The sequence below is a fragment of the Magallana gigas genome, chromosome 4, assembly GCF_963853765.1.
Source record: "Magallana gigas chromosome 4, xbMagGiga1.1, whole genome shotgun sequence".
Taxonomy (NCBI): domain Eukaryota; kingdom Metazoa; phylum Mollusca; class Bivalvia; order Ostreida; family Ostreidae; genus Magallana; species Magallana gigas.
Genome location: NC_088856.1, coordinates 55,256,134 through 55,282,722, shown reverse-complemented (window position 1 = coordinate 55,282,722; position 26,589 = coordinate 55,256,134). Strand labels below are relative to the sequence as shown.

The following is a 26,589-nucleotide window of genomic DNA, read 5'->3' as shown; positions in this document are numbered from 1 at the left end:
CTTCTAAAATGACCACTAATGATACTTTTCACTACTAAACATGTGATTTCTTAATGTCTGTTGATAAATCGCACCATGTAATTTCTATAGTAGCAGAGCTTAGTATAGGTCGCCACGAATTTCATCAAATGAAAAAGAACCAAAAATATAGATTAAATGTAACGTGAACTTTTTTATAATGTTAAGATTAACATGTACATCAATATTTTGTAGTCATACATGTCAAAACGTTTACATATACAAACATATTATTTAGAGTGAATTTTTGTATTTATTGACATTTATTTACATTTGATGTTCAGACCCCAATAACGTCTACAGAACCGGCGTTAATGGAGAACCTTGACTACCACCAGGGCTATGGCCAATGTTTCGGTTATATCTTATACCAGGCAGAGATCCAGGCTGGAACGGAACTATCGTTTACAGACATACCCAAAGACAGAGCACAGGTAAAAGGAAGAGGCTCACAGGCCGTGATGGTCACCTGGGTATCATAGCCCGTAGATGGACCCGTCTTGATGCCAGAATAAAACGTTTTATAAATGGAACCACAATCTTAAGATCGTTTAAAGTATCTGAAAATATTACCTTCCTATTGAAATAATGTCAAACCAGCCACCCTTGCCACCTATATCGTTATCATCATTATGATATTATCATCAGCACATTAAATTTTTGTGTTTATTAGTTTTGCTTTCTTATTTTTTCTGTTTTCATTGTAGATATTCATTAACATCATGATTATCGACCATGCAGAAACATTGGTTTGCTTTAGTTTAGTTTTATGATTCTAAGATATCTTTTTTCCGTTTGAAGGTTTTTGTCAATGGGGAAGAGAAAGCCGTACTAGACTGGCTGAGTACAGACAAAAAGATCAACATAGGACAGGTCTCAGTATGTACGCTTCAGACACTCATATAACTATCATTAAGATTAATAGTTCATGTACATATTATTAGATTATGCGATTCAAAGGTTTGATGACATAGCATTGAAGGGAGGATTGTGGATAAGCTGGGGGTAAAGACCTGTGAATTCTAGTGAACCAGATCTAGATCTCATTCTAATATTAGATCTTGTATTTAATAAGATTCATGCAATCTCACCCTCTTTCCGTAAGTTAATGTAGAATAATGATATCGAACGTTGGTTGCTGCTTTCAACACAAACTAGCAATTTCCTTAGTTGTTTTGTTAGGTCTTTCGTTTCCAGAGAAAGTTTAATACCCTGCAATGACTTTTGAAATCGATTTATGATCAATAACCATGATTGCAATTATGAATGGCACTAAGGGTTATGATGATGTCTAGACCTACATATTGGTATCAATAATGACATAACCAAAATAATGTAACGTTATTTGTATATACTATCATTTTGTAATGGGTCAAATGATCGTAGTCTAACTTAAACTCATAACGCTTAAAGAATATAGGGCGGTGGTTTAGACTGGATAATACATGTTCAAAATTGTAACGAAGATATGTATTGTCTGCTTTTTCAGGATGGAAGCAGGTTAGAGATCTTGGTGGAGAACCACGGACGGGTGAATTATATTGAGTATGGATCCAATAGATTAAACGAAGAGAGGAAAGGTAAAACGGATTTACCAAAATATAATATTTATAATGTTATATAAATTGATAATTCTACAGTTAAACCTTCTGTCAGTCATTCAAATTTAATATCACCACTCATGACCTTTGTGTATTTGATGGATTTCAAAATACAAAGGGTTATAAACTGGCTATGTAACGTTATTATGTATCAAAGGTATTTGTGGATCTGTAAAATTGGATGAAAAGGAAATCAAGCAATGGCGAATTTTTCCGTTAGATTTCAAATCCAAATTCCTTGACAGGTAAGTTGAAATTTTCATTTTTAAGTAAGTTTAGTTTGTATTGCTTTTATTCACTCATTGAAATGATTAATATATATAAAGTGTTAAATGAAGTATGAACGCTTTAAAAACTTGTTTTATTTTAAAGTAGATTTAAATAATTGAGATAAGAAAAATCGATCCAAAAGAAATCTTGTCAGTGACATTATGTGTAGATGGCGCTGAACCGGAAATGGATGCAATATTAAATACTAATGATAATAAATCATCATTCATATCTTAAAATCAAAAGCATACGATAAATTTAGTACAGTAGTTATATAATGTTTCATTGATATTTATTCCCTATATAAGCCTTCATCGTTGTTCGAATTGGAAGTCACCTGTGGAGGGTGTGAGGGGACCTCTAGTTGCCAAGACAACGTTACATATAGATTCGTCTCCATGTGATACTTTTCTTGATATGAAGGTAAATATTGAACTGCCCCCTCCAAAATATACATAATATGAAAATTAAAGAAAATATTTTAGATTTACAAAACAAAAATAGGTTAAAACAACATAAAACAACCAAACTGACAAAAAACAAAAACGAACATATTAAGCATATATAACAACAATACCTAACGGAGATTTTTGTGATGATTTTTAATTTATTTGTGTTTTAAATTCGATTTTAAGTCTTTTTTATTATCTTCACTTACAAACTCGAAAATTTCCATGCAGGAGGCTGTGTACACAACACATTAATCATCAGATCTTTCGCCGATTTTCACATACGATATGTTTTAGTTATAAACTAACAGTTAACAGTAAATAAAAACTCCTTATATCTTAGTTCTGAAATAAAGGCTGTTTTATCTCTACGCAGAGCTTTTCTACAAAGGAAATTAATAATAACAATAACCATTCTGTCCTCTTAAATATATTGTATAACGCATGCGCGGATCTAGAGGGAGGTGGGGCGGGGGCGGTACCCCCCCTCCCCTGGAAAATGAAAATTTATTTGATTTACGTAAAATCATCGCAAATATGCCTCGGGGACCCCTCGTGGCAAACACAATTATATCCTTCGGAATCCCCCCCCCCCCCGGAAAAATTTTCTGAATGTGCATGCAAAAACTGTGTGTATTGTGTATTTCAGGGTTGGAATAAAGGCATCGTGATTGTGAACAACTTTAACTTGGGGAGATACTGGAAAGTCGGGCCCACGAGGACCCTGTATATTCCAGCCCCGCTGCTGAAACAGGGTCAAAATGAGGTACGTTATAACGATTAAATTATAGTCAATTTCACATTTTCTTTGTTAAGGTACCTCACTACACCCAGACTTATACTTTTTAATAAAGTACATCACAAAATGGCGATTTAAATGTTTTGTTAAATTGTTTATATCTAAAGACTTTCAATTTGGTTGTATATTGTCGTAGCTAAGCTGTTAAAGAATTGGGCTTCTGAACCGCAGATCATAAGTTCGAATCCGCCTTGAGCTTTTGTTCATGTTTACTAAATTAAATTTTCGTAAAAGTAATTTTTCATCCAAAATGCACATATTTTTGTCTATTTGACATAAATACTTCTTATCCATTCTGATATCTATCATTATCAAGTAATGTCTGCTAATTTGAAAAAATATATCAAGGTGTTGTGAGCCACCTTAAAATGTTCATATTTACGTTGTAAATAACAGTAGCACAGTTGTAGTTGAAAACAAATGAAAAACAATGACTGCATGTCAAAATCAAGTAAAAAACTCAGTTTGGTGAATTTAATTTTTGCTTAATGTACATTTTTAACCGGGTTTTCCAAAGGAAAAATCCGGTTATTAAAATGGTGAAAATGGCGGGCGGGCGGCTGCCAAAAGGGTACCCTCATTGTACGGATAACTCCTCCTACAGTTTTCAAGATAGGAAGTTGTTCTTTTGCAGATCAATTGTACATATATCAGAGGTGTGCATATTGCTAGGATTTTGATTTCCGATCATTTATGAAAAAAATACCAGCTTTTGAACTTAGTCATTTTTTGGCAAAATATTGCATATAGGGTACCCTCATTGTACGGATAACTCCTCCTACAGTTTTCAAGATAGGAAGTTGTTCTTTTGCAGATCAGTTGTACATATATCAGAAGTGTGCATGTTGCTAGGATTCTGATTTCCGATAATTTATGAAAAAAATACCAGCGTTTGAACTTAGTCATTTTTTGGCAAAATATTGCATATAGGGTACCCTCATTGTACGGATAACTCCTCCTACAGTTTTCAAGATAGGAAGTGGTTCTTTTGCAGATCAATTGTACATATATTAGAGGTGTGCATATTGCTAGGATTCTGATTTCCGATAATTCATGAAAAAATACCAGCTTTTGAACTTAGTCATTTTTTGGGCAAAATATTGCATATAGGGTACCCTCATTGTACGGATAACTCCTCCTACAGTTTTCAAGATAGGAAGTTGTTCTTTTGCAAATCAATTGTACATATATCAGAGGTGTGCATATTGCTAGGATTCTGATTTCCGATAATTTATGAAAAAAAATACCAGCTTTTGAACTTAGTCATTTTTTGGCCAAATATTGCATATAGGGTACACCATTTCACTGGATATGGGTTGACATGGATTATGGATACAGTTCACATAAAAGAAAACCCGGTTTGCTGTCACATTGACAGCTTTTCACTTGTTTAAAAATTTGTACATGTAGCTTAGTTTATGCTTTTTCTTGAATAGCTCTCATCTTAGATGAAAAAAATATAACTTTTCTTTAAATAATCTATTATATTTTTTAGATCCTAATTTTCGAGCAGCACGAGTCATGTGGTACTGTCAGTTTTATTGATGCCCCTCGGCTGGGAGAGAAAGTGGTCACTAAGGAAGTCGACTCTGCATGCTACCCCACAGAGTCTGTATAACCAACCCGACCAAACAGAGTCTGTTTCGCGAACCCGACCTCATGAGTCTGATTAAATACCCTGACAGGAGGGGGTTGAAAAAAAAAAGAGAAAAAAGTGTGGATTTAACGAATTGTTTGAAATGTTGTATATCAACATTTTGCATCGAATGTCTGTATAATATGATCAAATGAATATTTGCTGCATGTTAACATTTAGAATGATGAAATATCGCATTCATTGAATTGAGTACATTTAATGTATGATGTGTTAGCTAGTAGTATTTTGATTACAGATTGAGCACAATATACTGAATAATAAAGAAGTAGGGGAACAAAAGAAAGCCAGACTAGAATTGCAATTTTGTTATTCAAAATACCGTAAATCTGAATTTTTCTGAAGGATGCTAAATTTCTGCACATTTTTTGATTAATTTTCTTACCAATCATGCATTATGTCATAATCGAGTAATTTTCTGCTGATTTGATAAACTATTCATGGTGAAGTGAGTCTCATTAAGTTTCACACCTTGCATGTGATTTGAGAACTTGTCAGGTTACATCGGTACAGGTACACGCTACATCGCTAGGTACTGATATTCCTCAAAGTTGGAATGATTGAATGCTTTTTATCGTAATAAATTCTCTTAAATGCAACTGTTACAGTACTTTACATGGCTTATCTTGAGACTGCATGTGTGTACTATAGATGTATTTGTTTTGATTGCAAAGACTCTGGATCATTTAAACAATAAAATATCTTGTTTTGTGATTCATGCGAGAAATGAAGGTGGCGACATTGCAAAAAAAAATATAAGTCGCGAAAGCTTGTCATGTTCATTTCTTCCGTACTAATCGCTATCGTTGCATTTATAATCCATACCGTTTACTAATTCTACTTGTTTTGTAATTTCTCTGTTGAACTATATTTAAAAAGTTATGAAAGACTTTTTATTTTCATAAATATATTTTATAAGAACTCGAATTTTTTATATCACTATATACCAGGTATTATTTATTATAATCCATTAAAATCTGGAATTTATGAACACAAAAAAAAAAAAATGGAATCAATACAATCAATCTTGGTTGATTTGTTATATGGAAGATAGACAGGTGCCTGCCTCTATGAATTAAACAAACAGGTGTGCATTTCTATAGGGGACTAAAAGTACCAAACATGCCTTGAACCCCCCCCCTCTTTAAGCAAACGTAGATAACCGTCGGGACCCCCCCCCCCCCCCCCCCCAATGAGATCTATCACACTCGGACCCAGATAGATATCAGCTAACCCTGATTTACCCTGCATGATGAATATAAACACGAATACATTGAAAACGTTAATTACACTCACCACACTGAATCATTAAAATTAATATATTTGCCATCATCGCGCCCTCGACATATACATCATACTGAGTTACATTATTTGTAGGTGCCTGGCTTTCTACAGTTGTTTTCATCAGACTTCAAATGTTTTGCTACCTGGAAAATACTTTTAATGCATGGTGTATGAATATATTACCAACAGGGATATATTGGCCAATACAGTTTATGATGTCATCAGAACAGTATATCTACATCTGTGCACATCCACACTGTTTACACGGAAGCACCTGTCAGTGATATGTACCAATTTATTGACGTCCATAGCTGTTCAAACATCTACCAATGATATGCACTAATTTATTGAGGTTCTCTAATCTAAAGAACTGTATTTACACATACTTAGGTTCATATGTTGTACAATTGGAAAAATTTCTAAGTCATAAATTCCCCACACTGATAGTTTACATAAAATTTTGATAAACACGTGTTACGCGTGGATTGCTGATCGAACACCCTCAGTATAAAAACCCTCAGTATAAAAACCCCGCGTGAGTTTAGATTTGATACAAATTGAGTATGATGTTCAATGACGGTGATATGAAGTTTGTCCTGGTAGCGTGCGTCCTTACCATTGGCTTAATCTGCTCTGTGGAAGGACAAACAAAAGGTATGGTAAAGGTCATAAAGAAAACATTACATGCATGTAGTTGTGATTAAACCGAAGTATAACCGCAATATTTGCATTATATACGTATATAGATTCAAAAAACGAAACACTTCTAGCAAGGCAGTCTTTAGTATAAAACTTTAAAACATTTTTGTTATATTTTCTTTTAAATTCAGCATGTATTAGCAATATATCAGTCAAAGAAAATCAAGTTAAATACTTAGTCTACAATAGTATCTATTGATTCTAGATGCGATTAGAATACCAGGATAAATGAGATTTCGAAATCATTGGTGTTTTATCTTCATTACACCAGCAAGTTCAGATCATGCGCATAGCGATCTATTTAACAAAACAATTTACATGTATATAAATTATAAGTAGGAAAGAAAAAAAAACATTTTCACGTAAATTACAACATTTGATTTACCACCAATAAATATATTACAATTCATTTTATAATTTTGTTTTCACACACACGTTAATTACAATATAACGATTTGATGAAACATCAAGATTAAACGTACTCTGACCAAAGCTTGCAGCCACGGGAGCTTCAGCCCGCACCCTAGCGATTGTACCATGTACCAGGTGTGTGTCCACGGGTACCTGCTGAACATGACGTGTGTGTACGGCACGGCCTGGAGTCAGGCCAACTCCTCGTGTGTAGATGCGGCCACTGTCAACTGTACACTCCAAGACGACACCAAAGGTTTTTTTACAGACATTTTAAACTACACATGTTTTCATATATAGCTAGCCGCATTCCTGCGCGAAACATAATTTTTTTCCCGGGGATGGTGGGGGGGGGGGGGGGCATGGGTGGGAGTGGATCCATCAGAAACACTCCCTTATATATTTACATCTTCAGACCTCTCCCCATGGAAAATGTAAAGTTTTTGAAATCATATAGTACTATAAAAGAAGTTTAAATTTGAACATTTTAAATTACGTGTAATAGTACAAGTCTTATAAATAAATTTACAAGTCTGAAATAATATAACTGATTATCCATTTTTGAGGTTGAAAATACATACCGGTATTTCGTAAAAAAAAAATATAATAATTTCAATTTCTCATCATATCTGATAGTCTGAAATCGTGTACAGGGTTATTTTTCATTCTATAGATTCCAAATCGTTTTCCTGCCCTTCCACTTTCGGGGAGTTCCCCGACCCCAAGAACTGCCAGAATTACTTCGTGTGTTCGTTTGGGAGGGCGACACAAAAACAGTGCCAGGGAAACACTGGATGGGACCGGAAGCTGAAACTGTGCAACTATAAATACAATTTGCCGAACTGTTCTTAATATGTACATGTACACGAGAGATGAACTGTATATGTATAAAAGAATAAATAAAGGATTCATATTTTTTCTGAATCTCCTCTAGCTACCTACTTGTATCTCTTTCGTAACATGCACGTATAATTTATTAATTGCTGTAGGTTCATAATAATTTCAGCATACATGTACCTGGTATAAATACTGTTGGCAGGATATCTAAGCATCAGGGGGCTGAGGGGAGGCTGCTCTCCTCCATCAACTTATTTTTCGCAAATGATATTTTTCGTGAGACCTCATCCACACATAGCCCCTCCCCCCTACCCCCACTATATCATATTTTTAGGAGGATACAGCATAGTGATATGGAATTGATATTAGAATTAAAGGTTGATACTGCGCATTCCCTCCACGGAATGGTATCTTAAATGAAGAATATTTTTTTAGCTTAAAAATATATTCTTTGTAAAGATTTTGGATCAGCCCCCCCCCCCCCCCCTCACACACACACACAAACACACACACGAACACGATGCTACGGCATGATAGGAACTATCTTGACATCATTAAAGAAATTATTATATAGTGTATCAGGCACGTAGCATCGGGGGGGGGGGGGGGGGGGTCTGCCCCCCACCTCTTTTTCTCGCACCAAATAATTTTCTTAAATTTACATAGTAAAAATTGAATTACCATGGGGTTGCCCACCCCCCACTTTTTTGGGAGTAAGTATAAGAATTGGAATAGAAATGAGCGAAATAGAAGTTATAAGATTTTAATCTACGCCAACCCCCCCCCCCCCCCACCACCACGGATTAGGATTTTGAAGATATTTTGGGAACTGCCTTAACCCTTTTTTTTTTTTGGTCAAGATTTTTTGGATGAGTCTGCCCCCCCCCCCCCCCCACCACTTTCAAAATCGATGCTACGTGCCTGGATAAGGCTATGAAAAAAAAAATCTCATTCAAACATTGATTGCAGACCGACCTTGCTGTGCAACGCCATGCTATAATGGAGGGACGTGCGTTGAGAGTGGAGCAAACTACACGTGCACTGGTATCCATGGTTACGACCCGGCTTTGCGGGTCAAGTTAGTTGTTCAGTTTTATTACTGTATAAGATAATCTGGTTTCCTATCATTTATTGTCATAATTATGTTGTTATTCTATTTTTACAGCGATTGACATTTTGTCTTTAAAACCCTTGTTCCCATACTATAGTCTGCTTACCTCACCTCGGGGGTTTCACGTGCGTGTGCACGGCAGGATTTACTGGAACAGATTGTACCTCTGGTAATGAATAACTTACAGTTTTGCACTTAGCTACCTTACCTTACCTACCGTACCTCAACTTCGCATATTAGAATGTACAAATGTATTTTGTTATTACTTTTCAAACTCAGAAATTGACGAATACGCAAGTTCAACACTCACATGTATCCATGGCAACTGTACCGATAACGTCAATGGCTACCGATGTCTGTGTGATGCAGGATATGCAGGCCTTCATTGTGAATCAAGTATTTGATAAACAAATATATACCTCTACCACTTAATTATAATGTACATGTATTTGCAGTCATAATATAGTTTGATTTTTTATTTCCATTTATATAGATGTCGATGAGTGTGCCAGCTCACCGTGTATCCATGGGAACTGTACTGATGACGTCAATAGTTTTCACAGCTCATGTGACGTCGGTTTCAGTGGCTTAACTTGCTCATCATGTTAGTTGATTAAGTTTATCAGTTACCAAATGTTGAGACACTGACTTTAAAAAAGTTTGTGTGCACATGTTCTGTGTGTGTACTTCTTATGTAAACAAAATCATGTGTTTACCCGTTTTTATAGCCGTGTCCAGTTCTGAGTGCTCCTTTTCTAACTGTAACGTGGTCAGGTGCTCGATTTTCAATCTCCAGTTAGGAACTGCTTGCTACTACGGTACGATTCTTAACTTATTACTTGATATTCATAATTCTACTCAAAGGAGTATAATAATTCAACATATTTATAAAAGTATTATATTGCAAACATAAGCGGTCGTGACACATTTAGTAAAAATAAATACATATAGTACAATGTACGTGTTCCCTTCAAAAAAGAAAACATTGGTCAACAAAATATTTAACTTAAAGACTAATACTAGGGCCCGAAAAGGGGTTCAAAGTTTTAACATAGACATATATTGGAAATATGTTTAAAAATCTTCCAAGGAACTACAGTGCTTCAATTTCTGGTATTACTATGCAAGCTTCCTCAGATTCTAGATTGTTAAAACTGGACCCTCGGACCAATAAATTGGTGCCCCAAGAGAGGTTTGAAATATAAAAGGAATCATTAAAAGAAATTCAGATCTTCTCAAAAACTACAATTTGTGATATTACTTTAGAAACATCATAACATAGCGTAGACTTTAATTAAATTGTTAAAATCACGACCCCAGGCCAATACTGGGGCCCCAGGAGGGGTTCAAAGTTCAACATAGAAATATATAAGGAACATGATTTCAAATCTTCTTCTAAAGAACCACAATGCTAAAATTTGTGAGATTACTATACAAGCATCATAAGATAGTCTAGATTCTAAATTCCTAAACACCATGACACGCGGACCATTACTGGTGCTCCAAGATGGTTTCAAAGTTCAAAATTCAAATGATTGGGAAACATGTTTGAAAACCTTCTAATCATTAACTACACTGCTTAAATGTGTGAAATTATAATGCAGGCATTTTAAAATAACGAAGACTCAAAATTGTTAAAACGGTGACCCGCCGACCAATACTTATGTTCAACGTATAAGTACAGAGGAAAATTAAGAATATTTTCAAGAAATACAAAGCTACGTTTAGTTATTTTACTTAGAAGCATCATCATATCTTTATATCCTCTTATCAAGGTCACAGTGACCTTTCACTTTTAATAATCATTAATAGTTCATTTTACATTTTAGTTCTCTTTGATACCTTGGGGTATAGGAAATTAATATTTGTCGAGAGTTTGACAATATTTTCAAAGAGTTTCTTATTCAAACATTTCGAAATAGAATAATACAAGAACTTTGTTCAGGTTAGCTATTTGGCCCATGAGATTATTGTTCAGCTTATGAGTGTCCCTCCACATTGATACTAGAAATCCAAAACCAAAGATTCAGTAATTCATGAATTGTTATACACTGTATGTAATGATCAGGAATTTAAAGGTACGCATCTGTGAAGTAGTAAATGTTAGTAAAAAAATTGGATTTTTAAAGCTTTCTAAAGCCTGCGCACAGTTTTGAACTTTGAGTGCTAGTTGAAGCTATCTGTTAAATTCGGGGTTTTTTCTCTATAGATCTAGATTTAGTTAGAACAGAGAAAAGTGATATTTGCAAAGATTGGCAATATTCATCTTTAACGTAATAATATCATGATTAATTTTCTGTACCGATGTTTTAGCTACAATGTATGTCATGTATATAAATCAAGATTATTTAATTTTCATTTCTTAGATTGTCAAAAGAACAGCGCTCTCCATTTCCATTCGAGGATACGACTTTGGGAGAATCTTAAAAGAGATTTGACTTCATTGTTTTCAGACAAAATGGGAATAAATCATGACGCAGAATCTTGTGTCTTTTTTATCTATGACAAGATAACATTAGATGTATCTACATACAAGCTTAGGGACTTGACTACGTTTTATGCATAGTGAATCTAAACCCTATTTTTAAAACTCGAATTTTCAAATTACAAAACTAGGTTACTCTGAAAAAACCATTACTTTCTGTTGTAACTCATGTCCGTGAAAATGTTTAAGGGGGTTGGGTGGAGTTTCGTGTTGAAACGTAGCTAAAAATTGTTTCTAAGGCAATAATCAGGAAATTGATGTACAAATCTAGTTTTGAAAGTTTAAAAGTTTGGGAGGATTACAGTTAGGCTACAGTATATGGCTATAGTCGGAAATCTAATTTAAAATAGTTACGTAGATGTTGCAATTTAGTTTGTTTGAATTGAACAAAACTAAGAAAAAAACCTTAAAATCAATTATGACTACATTAAAGTGAAAATAAATTCATTGAAATAAATGTTTAAACCAAAAATATAACAGCCTGTATGTTTCAGATTGCCTTATAAGGTGCTTACCCAGTATTTGCAAAAAAAATAAATATATATAATAAAATAAATGTAAATAACTGTTGTACATTCTTCTATATTTATTTGTTTATGCTTCTAATTTGTTTCAGGTTATTATAAAAGTATATATACGCAAGTTTGGAGAGAGAGAGAGAGAGAGAGAGAGAGAGAGAGAGAGAGAGAGAGATTATGATGATACGAATGGAGACAGTTGAACCATATGAAGTTTTTATTGCTATCGGTATAAAATATTGTAAAAATAAAATGCATACAATGTGTGTACATAATGTCTATATTCATGCTACATCTTATTGCTAAATCTTACTGTTTATACATGTAATTGCATGTAACTCGGGTAACCATCCAGTATGCTCTAAATATTTGGTAATGTTGATGGTGTAAAAGTTCCAATGGCAATAAAATCCAACATCCGATATACATGTACTAATCTATTAGAGATTATAGAGAGTCAATTTCCTCTAGTTTTCTAAAATGTTGATTTCAGTTCGTCAACTTACCATTTAAGCCACGTACACTTGAATTTAATATGTTATATTCCCTTTACAGTAGGCCTATATATATGTTAACACAATTTACAATGTTTACAACTTACAATCTTGTGTGGAAGCATTCTCGGGTGGTGTAGATTCCAGTTTAATTATGTTCACCGGGAGTAGGATGGGGCTACAAGGGGGGGGGGCGGTTTTTTTTTTTTTTTACATAAGATTTTAGAAATTTTTTTTTTAAAATCTTCTTCTGTGGAAGCATTCTCAGGTGGTGTAGATTCATGTATTCCAATGCAATTTCCTCGACGCGCTGAACTATCCTTATTAATTTGAAACTCCGGATCCTTGGCCATTGCCCCTTGGGTTGCATCAGCTTCCGCCAAAAATGTGGACGCTCATTCCAAGAACAAGGTACCAGTCGTGGACTACACTGAGGTGTGACGGACGGCAGCTAGGGTCCTTCCTCTACGTCTACTCAATTGCTTGACACTTCTGGTGGTCTTTGCTCTTGCCTTGGTGGAACTGGCCATGGCGTTTTTCTTTGTTTGTATGGGAGGCATAACTTTTGTCTTGGAGTCTAAAAACAATTCTTTTAGTGCAGAAAACACCGGGAATGGCTGCTTGAGTAAGAGGAGAAAACCACCATGTGCGCCCCTCTTTATAATTACAGTAATTGGTGAAAAGTTACTAAAAACCTCGCCCCTTATTTTTTCGAAGTGCGTTTAATTTACAATTGCATTGAACGATCTTATTTAAGATAGTGGCAGTAATTAAGTATTTAAGGTAGGAAAAACCATCTTTAGGTAAGCATCAAAATTTTAGAGAAAAAAATATATGTCCCAGAGAAAGGGGGGTTCAAACCCCGGAACCCCATCCCCTCTCCTCTAGATCAGCCAATGCAACATACCTAGGGTAATACATGTACATGTATATAGATTAGGTACATATATCACCGTGCAAAATTCACTGTTTAATTATAACTTTATTTTGAACTTTACTTTTAAAATTCAACATCTGTTTCGTAATATTTTCTCACAGTTTATTTCTTACAAAGTTACTTATTATAATTTATTTAGTGATTGACACTTTTCGGACTCTATATGTGATTTCAAAGAGACAGAGTGCCATGTCTCAAGGACTGTTAATCTCTTCAAACAACATTCTGCAATTATCAGTTTTTCATATCTTGGACATCAAAGACTCATTGAGTTTATTTAATTATTTTATATTTGTAAACCTTTCACTCAGCTTACTTATGTCATCACTTGTCAATTTATACTTATTGTTCATATTCTTATAAATAGTTATGTACAATTGTCAATCGGCAGTCTGGAATACGGCGGCCAGCCTCGGCCACGTCCGACTCACCCAGAGTCTTGAGTCCGGAGGCCACTACTGGCCATATCCGACTTGTTTGTAAAATGTCTGTCTGTTAAAATGTTATAATGTTGCCATCGTTGAATCTCTTCCGATAAATACGGAATCCTTCATCACTTGGTTTATTTCTCTGGAACTGTATACTGGTGGACCTTCGGGAATACGGCAAACCTACCCTTCGTTTTTACCTTACGGCCCACAGCGCGCCTCAACCTTATACTACTTATACCTTCGACGCCAACATTCCCTCACCCCGTCCGTACTGCACACGGCGGATATACAGCTCCATGCAGACGAATTCCCTAGCACCGTAAAAATTGGTGGATTATGGCAAACTGTGTGTGTCTTGACGTCATGTTTTAGACTTGATCGTGCATCGTTGCGACAAAATATTCTGCTTGGGATAACAATATAATAAATTTTTTTTGCATAAACTAAGGTGTTGAGCATGCCTGTCGTGGAAAATATAAAACAGACAGCAACATTGTCTACGTTTATTTTTGAATTGACTCTCGTATATTTTGTGGATGCAGTTAAGGAAAGCATATCCTGGCATATATAGGGCGCACGTGTCATCTCAATATCCCTGCAAACTATTAAAATTGTTGAATACTTTTTTGAATGCTGGATTTGTCGAATATTGAATTCAGATCCAAAAAAGGCAGCTTTCGGAAATAAACTAAGTTAATTTTTAAATGATTTTTTTCCGTACTTGGAGGAGGGGTGGCAGTTTGGAAAAGATTCCCAGGGTCTAACACGTGGGGTATTTCGAGTTAATTTACCCAGCAAATGTCAGATATTTGTCTAAAATTATTAAACGAGGAAAGATGTGGACATGGTTTGCATTTATCATATAAAATTTTGTACAACTTTTCATTTGTTGAAGCTCTTGTTGAATTTTTCACCCTTTTATTGTAGATTACATTTAAGTATATGCGAGTTTATATCACTTAAACGTAAATTTAATTTGCATGACTGATCAAAGAGAGATAACTCCTATTACATACATTTTAATAAGGAAATGAGGAGTGAAATTGATATTCACATGTACTACGGATAATAGCGAATATTGTATCAAATATTACTTTTTATGTCCGATCAAACATTTTAGCTAAAATGTCTTTTATAACAATATCTTGAATTTATTAGCATAAGACAAATGTAGCACAGAAACACTAAGAAAAAGAACGATAAACGCAGATATGAAACTGGAAAAATAAAATCAGACACGTAGCTACTGGAGGGGGGGGGGGGGTAAACTTATTTTGCCTACTGACATATTACTTAGAGTTACTTATATAATTCAAAAAATAAACTTGTGTCTCTACTTTTCTATCACTGTAAGAAAATATAGAAATTATATTGAAAAGCATTATAACAGTTCAAGAAGGTCGTAGTTACATCCTGTAATAAAGCCCTCACCCCCCCCCCCCCCCGAACCCTACGGATTAAAATTAGCGGAGTTTTCTGGGTTTTTTTTCAAGTCTTGGTCCCCTTCAACTTGGAAAAGCGATGCTACGTGCCTGATACCATAACATATGTAACATTTCTATCAGAATTCTATTATCTAGCAAAACATCGACTTTTGTAGTCTTTTAACTTAGTACTCCAAACATATTGACACTGTTTGCGCCAAAATCTTGTCTAGAACCTCATTGCCAACTATTCTATAATCTCCGCCCATACGTTGGTATAGGCTCATTTTGATTGAAAAAATAACGCAAGTCATTCAAATCCCTGTTGCAGTTACCCTGTATACATCAGAAATGTTATTTGCAGCACATTTGAACCTTTGTAGAAAAAATAAATAAGTTCGTAAATTTGACTAGGTTTTTTTTTATTTGCATTAAACAGTGAATTTTAACATTTCTGTATTTTTTCATGCGCGGATAAAGAGAGGGAGAGTCGGTACCCCCTGAAAAACTCAATTTCCTTACTTATAATTATAGTAAATTTCCCGAAAATATGACTCGGACCTCCTCTGGAAAAAAATTCTGGATCCGCGCATGCATTTTACACTGAAATGAAGAGTAATTGTGCTATTTTGAAAGTGGGGGGGGGGGGCTAGACTAATCCTAAAAAATATTGAGCCCCCCCCCCCCCCCCCCCCCCCCGCCGGGTTCCCACGCCTATGCTTCTTGTGACCTTTGACCTCATCCACTTGTCAGCATGTTTAATCTTCATAATGTTTACCAACATCGATGACTAAAGTCTTAAAATACAATAGTTTGACAGAACACTTACTGACGTATTAACCTATTGACCCATCAACCTTTTGAACTGGAAATATACAGGGGTCATGCTATAACAATGGGCAACCTGCTTACAGGGTATGCCTAAAATAAATCATCGATCCATAACCTGAGAAGATTGCTCCCTTCTTCGATTAGACCTGGCCATTGACAAAGAGGATGTTTTTTTCATTTCAGATGCAACAATCAGCATTGCTTCAAAATAGTCTTAGAATTAAATGTTACAGAGTTTAAAATTTCCAACTGATAATACAAACATTCAGACATTTTGCTCCATCCAATTAAATCTGAAAATCCAATTTATTTTTTTATATTTAACGCAAATACTTAATTTGTAATAAAACAACAAAATCCCTTTGATTAGGTAATAAAAATAATTAAAACAAGATCACATAATTGTACACAAATCATTTATTATAATCAATGATATACTCATCCAACAGAATGACATAAATTAAATGGGTTTTTTTCTTCAAACATTCACTTGTTCTCATTCTTGATATACAATGTTCATTAAACAGAATGTTTGATTGTATTCTTTTCAACTTTTAATCACAAGCATATATATATACACATGTATATATAATAGTTTGTTTGGAAAGTAAAATATTTATGCTGTCATTTTTTTTTACCATTAAAATCACTGCACAAAAACAATGAGTTTGTTACGATTTACATAGAGAAAATAAACAATTATAGTATTGTTGGTATGTAAAGAATATATGAAGGTGTTTATTTATTAACATAAACTAATTATATAATACAGATAATTAACTGTTATACACAAACAAGTATAATATATACAGTCAGTTTGTCAACATGTAATACATATAAACAATGTTACACTGCTGTGTAATGTTCTACACATATTGTATTTTCTTCACTTTACCTGTTAACTCAGTCACAAAGAGGTTGTCTCTGGTGTCCATACATAAACCCCATGGACGATGTAAATGACAGTTGTCAATGTAGCGGAGGAACTGTCCGTCCTGATCCAGGATGTGGATACGGTCGTTGTTACGGTCTACTGTCAGGATGCGACCCTGGCTGTCTGTTGTGATGCCGAATGGATCGAATGATTCCTTGGTAGTAGAGGGAGGACCAGTGTAGGTAAACCGGAGTTTCCCGGCCTGATTGACCACCACTACTGCATGGGCGTCATGGTCTGACACACAGATATCTAGGTTCCTGTTCTCACTGATGTATTTATAGTTACCACCAGATGAATAGAGAGGTTGTCCTTTGTCGTCGTACTGAATACTTTGTTTCTCTGTGGAGCCAGAGTAACACACAACTTTTGTTTGTTTACCATCATCACTGTCCATGACAACCAGGAGGTCACCAGAGGAGGTACTACAGACACCGTGAGGTATCCACCCCCGTAGTCTGATCACTGTCTGTATCTGTGTATTCTTCACTATGTTCACAGTTCTATCCCAGTAATCAGTATAAACTAGATCCCCACTCCTTGTCACTGCTATGTCCCATGGATCGTTCCCTGACTTGGTTTTGACTGACTTCACTAGTTCCCCACGGAGGTTGTACAGTCTCATGATGTTGTCATCACCACGCATCCACATCTTTTCATCACTCAGACAGGACACACTGTATAATGGTATACACTTGGTGTCTATCTGTGTGATGATCCGTGGTACATCAATGAGCGGTCTGTCCGGGGGAGAGGACTCAGCACCGGGAGATTCCATGGTGTAGCCATGTTCTTCTGTTTTGATAGATGACGCTGACAGAGAACCAAACTGTTGATAAAGCTGTTCTTTGTTGATCTTCTGAGGGGTAAAACTTGGTAAGGACACTGTGAGTTTAGGAGGCAATCTTCTGAATTCATCATTCCTGGATTTGTAGGCAGAGACACGGCTGACATCATTGGAGTCCAGTAACGTCTTTAGTTCAGTAATGGTCTGTGTGATTTCAGAAATGGTGTGTTTAATTTCATCTTCCTGTTTGTCTAAGACAGCCAGGTGTTTGGTGTCCGTTTCCTCCATGTTAGATTTCATGTTTCTGATAATGGTGTTTATTTCTCTGTGCAAGTCTTCTCCATGTTTGTCGATTTCTGTTGTTAATTTCTGGGAGTTTTCATTCAGAGCAGATTTTTGGACTGGGATAATGGATGCAATCTCTTGGTATTTAAGATAAATGGATTTCTCTAGTTGTTGTAAATCTTTTTGAATTATTTCTTTCTTCTTGTCCATGGCTTTAGTTATTTCAATAAATTGATGGCCAATGTGTTCTTCAGAGGAAAGACATGTTGCACAAATAGGACTGTTACATTGCTCACAGTAATGTTCACATATTTTTGAGGGATGTTTTTGACACTTTGGAGTATATCCCCTCTTTTTAAATGGTACCACTTTGTGTTCTTTGGATTGATCAGATAAATGGTCCCCCTCACAGGCTTTACACAGATATTTGTTACAAATGACACAGTACATAGGGGGGCCCGGGGTCTCACAGAGATGACACCGTAACACATCCTGAAGGCTGTACTCAGGGTCCATGGTCAGACACTTTTATTCATGTTCTGAAAAATAAACACAAAAATTGGATTAATGATATATACAATAAAACTTACATATAATAAGTGAGATGAGTTCAGACAAATTCTTAACAGAAATGTTTCTATCATCTTGCTTCAAATAATAACACAATTGTTTATAACATTATCCTTTTATTTAAACTTTATAAATTTGAAGCACTGAATCTCTTTTGAAACTCAACTTCATTATTGAAAGACAGATTTATATAAGGAATAAGGAATCATTCTTTGAGTATTATGAGGTGATAATTTCGGTCGGGGCGTGATCAAATCCAATAAAGCCCAAAGGGCTTTATGATAGATTTGATCACACCCCGACCGAAATTATCATCTCATAATATTCAAAGAATGATTCCTTATTATTTATATTTATATAATTTTAAGCCATCATACGATTATATATTTGAATATGAATAAGCAAACCCTGCTGGCGCCTCGATTTGGCGTCATTTGTATTATGGGTTATATAGTACAAAATTGATACGTAGTTTTATCACAGGCAAAGACACTGAAAAATGTAAATATATGAATATGATTTCTAAAAAGTGCATTAATTTTGTCTTCATAAAAATCTCATAATAGATAATTGTTTTTAAAACTTACTACTGCATCAAACAAATTCAAACAATCTTTACTATTAAAATATATTGTACACATATATTTGTTTGCGTTTTTTTTTTTTTACTTTAATTGTTGTAAATTTTGTTACAATATTTCATTATATTCATTCTAAATAGTAGCATATTTGAAAAAAGATATATTTTTGTATAAATTTTTAAATAGAGTTTTCATTAGTTACTAATAAATATTCCATTCCTTTACAGTTCAGATTTTATTTTTATAAACAAGAGGCCAATAGGCCTTGACGGTCACCTGCATGAGTACCACATACAAACTCGTTTAAGTCTCATATATGTATTTAGTGAAGTTTCATTCTGGAGTAGAAAATTTATAATATTGTACAGACCACCTCCCTGCCTGAAATCTTTCAAAAAGGACAATGAAACCTATAACTTTTGCGAAAAACTTACAATTATAATAGAGTGCATGACCTGATATTGAAAAGATGCAAGATTCTGATATTAAATAATTTCCCCATATTTGTAAACTTTCAGGATATGTTTTATGTGCATATATTTTCACAGATAAACTGAACTCTTTCCAAATGGTTTTACAATGTCTTAAGTTAACTTTGATAGAAGCTTCATTCTTTCTCTTTTTTAAAAATGGGAATTTGCTTATTTCTTTCATAGAAATTCCTGAGCAGAATAATATAATAAGACAAATTTATAAGCCTACCTCAGCCATAACCCTTGCCTTACATGTATATGTAGGTGACATAAGATGACAGCTTAAAGTTTTTTTTCTAAATATGCAGTCAGTTTTTATTTTGTGTCAGCAGATGTTTTTTTTAAACATTATATATATTAACACTAATTGACCATTTTGGCCACACCCTGCATTAAGAACCTCTACCCTATACACTATATATGAGTGTTTTGGCCCCGCCCTAGATTCAAATCCCTACACTGGGAGACATGAAATTAAAAAAAAAATGATAGATGGCTTTTTTCCTTCTTTATGATAATGCAGTCAGCTTTTATTCAGTATCAGCAGAAGTAAAGTCTAAAAGAAGACTATTTTCTTAAACATTTAAATGCTTGAACACTATATGACTATTTTGGCCCTGCTCTAGAGTCAGAACCCCTACCTCGGGGGACATGAAATTTATGATTTTCATAGTGGGCTTCCTGGTCTAAAAAAATTCTATACTCAGTTTTCCTTACAGGTGAGTGGGAGTAGAGAAAATAATTTTTAAACATTATATGCTTTTACACTAAACATCCACTTAGGCCCTACAGTCAAAACCCATACTCCAGGGGACATGAAATTTATAATTTTAATGATAATTACTAAGTCAGTTTTTCATACAGATGTGTGAGAGTAGAGAAGAAGAATTTAAAACACAATATGCATTAACTCTATATGGCCATATTGCCGCCTCCTCCCCCCACCTACGGGTTGAACTTCTGACCCAGGGTGCCATGAGCTTCACAATTTAGGCAGAGGAGTTCATGAGTAACCATGCATTTAGTTTTTTCCCCATATGTGTTAGAGCTAGTATAAAGAAGAATATTTTCTAAGATTTAATACATTTACACTATATGGCTATATATTGGCCCCGTTCTAGGACCCAAACTTCTGACCAGGTGTCAAGAATTTCACAATTTAGTTTTAACAAAATTAATATACCGTTTATATATACATGTATGAGATTATATAAAGAGGAAGATTTTCTAAGATGTTATACATTTTTATTATATGGTAATTTTCGCCCCACCCTAGAGTCTGAACCCTGACCCAGGGGCAATGAATTTCAAAATTTTGGTAGAGGGTGTTATGTATACATCATAACCATGCATTTCCTTCATACATGTATGTATCGGTGTAGAAAAGATTTTTAAAATTTGTTAATTTATTGTTAATTTAATGCAGACATGCAGTGTCATGCAGGCATGACGGTCGGCACACACAGTCATGACGACGAATGAAGACCAACTGCAATTGGTCACCTGAGTGACTCAGGTGACCTAAAAAATGCTACAGGTTGCTGTTTTTGTCCATTTTTGTTATTCAAACAAAAAATCTGTTCATATTTTCTTCATTAATTTTCAATTAAAGTAAGCTGATACATTTCAGCAATATTCATTGATATAGAACATTTATACTCAATGGAAACAAATTAAAGATTATAAGCATTAGATTTAAATTTTCAACAATCAGAAAATAACAGCTGACAATGATTAACACTTAACGAACTATACACACCTTTATAAAGGCCTTTAACTCAAAATGGCGACATATCTTTAATGTTTACCATTTGTTTACACTTCCTTGTTGATGGTTCTCCCTGGCAGCCTGTAAAAATCACGTGATTGGTTTAAATAAAACTTCCGGGTAACCCCAAAACGAGATTCAATACATCATGCGCTGATCGGGGTGGGGGATGGGGGTGGGGTCCGAAACATCCCATCTTTTCGTTTTTTTTTTTTTATTTCTTAGTTATACATAGTGAAATTACCGAAAATATCCACAGGCGCCTGTTTTAGACAGGAGGCCTATTTTCTATACACATTAGAATACCTCCTGTATGAAACAAGCGTTAATCGCTGCCAAAAAATATCCCTCGTACCCCCCCCCCCCCCCCCGGATCCGCGCATGATACTTTGTGCTTCATGTAGTTAATTGTTAAAGAACAGTTAAGATAATCTTATTCATCTTAGTTAAATTGTAAAGGTTAATGAGTATCATGATAAACATGTACTAGCCGACAGAAATGAAGTCTGGCTTATGAACTTCAACATAACGTTTGACTTATGAATTGATGTTATAATATGTGTGTGATCGGAAGAACACTTTTGTGATTCCAATCTTATGAGTTGATATATAAAATTAAACTCCCTGATGTGTAGGTCTCTATATCTCTTCTTCCAGACCTAGTTTTTCTCCGACTTCATCACGTCCACTGTCGTCTGTTCTGTCTGTCTGTTGACTGGTCCTCTGTCTCCATGTAAGAGGAACTGGGTGGTTTCGCCCTCGTTACACGCGTGCTCTGAGATGTTTCGCCCCTGATTAAATACAAGTAATAAATCATGTAAATAATTGAAGCATAGATAGGTTTTATCCGATTACCTGCAATTATATCTTTAAGAATCCGTAATGTACTATCAAATTATGGATTTTTTCAAATAGACAAACCAAGAATTTAGTTTATTTTGCGACATTTTTTTGTCAATCTGAGTCTTGCAATAATATATTTGATACATGTACCAGTAAATGTTGCAACATATAACGTTAGTTATGAATGCCCCATCCAGGCACGTAGCATCGAGGGTGGGGGTGGGGTAGAGGGGATGCAGGAAACAGCTAAGTATGATCAATAGCAGGCACGTAGCATCGGGGGGGGGGGGGGGGGGGGGGGGCAGCCACTTTTTCACGCAGCAAAGATTTTTCTTAAATTTACATTCAAAAAATTGAATTTACATGGAGTTGGCCCACCACTTTTCTGTGACCCTGTACAAATTAAATTGAAAATAAAGATTTAAGTGAAAAGTATACCCCCCCCCCCCCCAACGTATTAGGATTTTCAGGATTTTGGTAACATCCCCCCTTTTTAGGCGGAAGCGCCTATTGCAATTGCTTTTATGACCTTCTACGTCAAAGGTCAAATTCCTGCCCTTTTTCATGGTAAATCTATCGGATGTTATTTCAACTAAGGGCATACAACTCTCTACCACCCCACCCCCCCCCCCCCCCCTCCCACCACCACCACCACCGTTCGACCGTTCGTTTAAACATCGTTTTTGATAATAGGACTGTGGTATGTCTCTAAATTTTTACTTCATCGTTTTAATTATCCATTGAAAATGCTTAATAGAAAGATAGCAAGTGGCAGATCTATGAGTTTACGTTTTTGATAGTACAGGAACGAACGATAACTCTTGCGATGGTATACGACATAAACAAAGGATAAGCACGGAGTCTGATGGGTATCAGGAGAAAACGTACCCAAGAGAAAACGTACCCAGGAGAAAACGTACCCAATCTCTAGGGTACGTTTTCTCCAGGAGAAAACGTACCCGGGTACGTTTTCTCCAAGAGAAAACGTACCCTATGAAAATCATAATTATACTACTTAATAGTTTTAAATACTATTTTGCATAATAAATATACAGAAATGTAAGAGTTTTATAGATATATGAATTTAATACTTTATAATTTTAAAGGGGTTGGACATATTAAATAATTTTCAAATGCTACTTTAATGCATATTTCAATGCATAGATGTATAGAAATATATTATTCATTTTATGAATAATATCTTTATGATAATTGTAGCAATTAACTTTTATTTTAGTACGAATTTAATAATGACCTGTCATAAAGTGTTATCTGACTATTTCTTCTAATTATCCATTTATCGGTAGCCTTACCGATTTGAGTTTCTCCATGCGAGATCCCCTGATTTTAATTATAGTGATAATCAATTAAATACCTGAGCAGCATGTCAGTGGCGTCAGAAGCAAATTGACTGTTGACTGTTACATTTCGTAGTAGTTTCCATGTGAACTTGGTTTTATTAAGCAACTTTGTTTTATAGATAAATTTCAAAAAATGCAAAAAAAAAAAAAATAACGCGATATCGACTTCTTGAGATACTCATCATTTAGTTCTCCAAATGAGATTGCAATAAAAACTAATTATTTAACGGTCTCGTTTATGGTGTATTAATTGTCGACCAATTAAACTGCTCAGGCCATCTTCGTGTATACACATATGTTACAAATTATTGTCTTAATAATTTAAGTACGTGACTATGCATTTAAAAACAACAGCAACAAATGCTACAAATGTTCATTGTATATTTTATTTTGTTTCATTTAAGAATATCCATGAAAACCATTATTTATTATTTTCATAGGGTACGTTTTCTCTTGGAGAAAACGTACCCGGGTACGTTTTCTCCTGGAGAAAACGTACCCTATAAATTGGGTACGTTTTCTCCTGGGTACGTTTTCTCCTGGGTACGTTTTCTCCAGCATTCGTCTGATGCGTGTAGATGGAATTGCGAGGGAAAAATAGTTCAATTTGAAATTGCGTGTTTATGAGTACATATGGAAAAATTAATAGGGGAACAGGTAATGAATGTTTTTTTTAAAAAAACAACGGTGTGTATAATTCTATTTAAAAAGATTTTTAGAATGATATCATGCCTATAAATTATTTGTAAACATACTAAAGTTTCGCGTAGTAATCTCAGACAATATTGCAAATTGCAGTGTAAAATTTTTGTCAACAAACCCACGTTGAGAACAACTGGTGACTGTCCATCTTCGACATATATACGTAAGGTAAGTTAGGTAACTAATGTGTTATTTCTCATTGTATAAACGTTTGCTTCATCATTTTAGATTTTCATGTTGAAATAATGGTGATAACGTTTTCTTGATCATGTTGATCGAGGAACTGGTACATTCCTAATCCGAAATTCCTCTGACTCTAATCCCCGCTTGTATATATTGTGACGTGCGGGGGAGACATGTCACTATATAAAAGCGGAGGTTAGAATCAGAGAAATCTCGGATAAGTACATAAATTTTATGAAAGAATCTATATTGTTTGTGTTGAGCATTCATCGATAATTCTGAAATGTCGGTCTATAGTTATGCATGAATACTGTACATGGCGAGGCGTATAGGATTCAAATTTAGCACAATGGAATCGCATACAATGGAAGATAACGTACGTTTCCTTATTTTAAACCTTTAATATTTTGTGACATCTTTGCAGATCTATATCTTCATATGATAATTTTATAATACGTTACGTACTGCACTGTGTGATATAGGGTCCATTCATTTTGCTTACAAAAAGTTACAATATTCAGCTTGGTTTTAAAATGACTCATGAATAATGCAAATGGATTTTCTCTAATAATATCTCAAATATATCTTTTAGGTATCATACAAGATGCAATTGATTGGTTGATATAAAAAATATTCCAGATAGGCTATTATAAAGATATTTAATTGAACATTTAAATAAAATTAACATGATTTATCCTTTTATCTACTGTATTTACTTGTATCTCAGAATTACGTTATCATTACTATATAATGAAAGTGACTAAAATTTCCTATGGAAATTTCTTTACATCATAATTTATATGATAATTTTGATGACTGCATGTTTTTTTTTTTTAATTTTAAAATATGAGAACTTGGACTATATACCAGTATGTCTTTGATCTACCATGTTCATGATTAATTGCAATTCCAAAAAGACTCAATTATATACCTGACAATGGTTGTAGATAATGACCTAACATATATATATTTGTTACATATGTATGTTCTTTCAGATGAATGTAAAGAAACTGATTAACATTAACTGACAAGAGGAGACAATGAGAGCCCCACATCATTCTTCATCTCTGGTGAAGGGGAGAGTTGCTAATTATATATAAATTTGGGCGCTAAGCAAACTTCAAGCAAAACAAAGAAAAAGACGGATGCTGTAAATGCAGGGTTTTCTTCCCAGTTCAGCACTTTTAAAGAGGGACAAACATTGCATGTTTGCAACTTCTAAATGGAAGCAGGGCATCTAAAAAGTTTGCTGGAATCCTCATCTTAATGGCCTTAACACCATTGTCAAGGTTAGTAAATACAACTAAATTTAATTACGATATTCTATCTGGTTTTCTTGTTTAAGTATGAACTAATTATACCCATGCTCGGAAGGAGAGGGGGTATATTTTTTTTACCCTTGTGTGTCTGTTTGTCTATAACACAAATTTTGTCAAAGATATCTCAGCAACAATCGCAGATGCTTGAAATTTTAACTCAGTCTTTGTTAATTAAGGCATGCCATACGGTAGGATTCATTTTTCAAAATATTTGATGTCAACTTCCCCTTACATGTAATGTTAACTATGCTTTTTTGTATACACATCAGAGCAGGGGTATCACTAGTGAGCATTGAATAACAGATATCTTGTTGTCATATCTTTAATAATGTAGTAAATATTCTTGTTTTAAATGCAATTATAAACTGTAGAATTTTGGAGAAAAAAATTAAACTTTCATTTACAGTTCAATCACTTCATTTTCCATTAATTGTATATAATATATCGAAATAACCTTACAAATATTGATAATCCATATCCTGTGATCTTCTTATATATCTCATCCTTTATTTGCAAAATACATGTATACT

At 34.6% G+C, this 26,589-nt stretch overlaps 2 protein-coding genes and 2 long non-coding RNA genes across 5 annotated transcripts in view; 3 read left to right on the top strand and 1 right to left on the bottom strand.

Annotated features, from left to right (window-relative positions):
* Positions 1-5,505, top strand: part of LOC117683182 (beta-galactosidase-1-like protein 2) — a 28,011-nt gene extending 22,506 nt beyond the window's left edge. For both annotated transcript variants that reach the window (XM_066083065.1, XM_066083066.1), the window contains exons 13-19: positions 303-452; positions 820-897; positions 1,508-1,598; positions 1,777-1,864; positions 2,198-2,312; positions 2,988-3,104; positions 4,633-5,505. In XM_066083065.1, coding sequence (XP_065939137.1) covers positions 303-452; positions 820-897; positions 1,508-1,598; positions 1,777-1,864; positions 2,198-2,312; positions 2,988-3,104; positions 4,633-4,755 — 762 coding nt within the window. In that variant the 3' untranslated portion in view covers positions 4,756-5,505. The remainder of the gene's footprint in view (positions 1-302; positions 453-819; positions 898-1,507; positions 1,599-1,776; positions 1,865-2,197; positions 2,313-2,987; positions 3,105-4,632) is intronic.
* Positions 5,506-6,574: 1,069 nt separating this feature from the next.
* LOC117683225 (uncharacterized) lies at positions 6,575-8,127 on the top strand. Its single transcript, XR_010713422.1, has 3 exons — positions 6,575-6,729; positions 7,268-7,441; positions 7,859-8,127. It is a non-coding gene; the product is annotated as an uncharacterized lncRNA (long non-coding RNA).
* A 1,298-nt stretch (positions 8,128-9,425) lies between these two features.
* On the top strand, positions 9,426-11,612 carry LOC117683237 (uncharacterized). Its single transcript, XR_004597321.2, has 4 exons — positions 9,426-9,529; positions 9,627-9,737; positions 9,862-9,951; positions 11,500-11,612. It is a non-coding gene; the product is annotated as an uncharacterized lncRNA (long non-coding RNA).
* A 5,334-nt stretch (positions 11,613-16,946) lies between these two features.
* On the bottom strand, positions 16,947-22,490 carry LOC117683250 (E3 ubiquitin-protein ligase TRIM71-like). Its single transcript, XM_066083042.1, has 2 exons — positions 21,643-22,490; positions 16,947-18,798 (listed from the first exon to the last, which is right to left on the bottom strand). Exon 2 carries the CDS (start codon positions 18,773-18,775, stop codon positions 17,120-17,122), a length of 1,656 nt encoding a protein of 551 aa, XP_065939114.1. The 5' UTR covers positions 18,776-18,798; positions 21,643-22,490; the 3' UTR covers positions 16,947-17,119.
* Between the last annotated feature and the right edge of the window lie 4,099 nt (positions 22,491-26,589).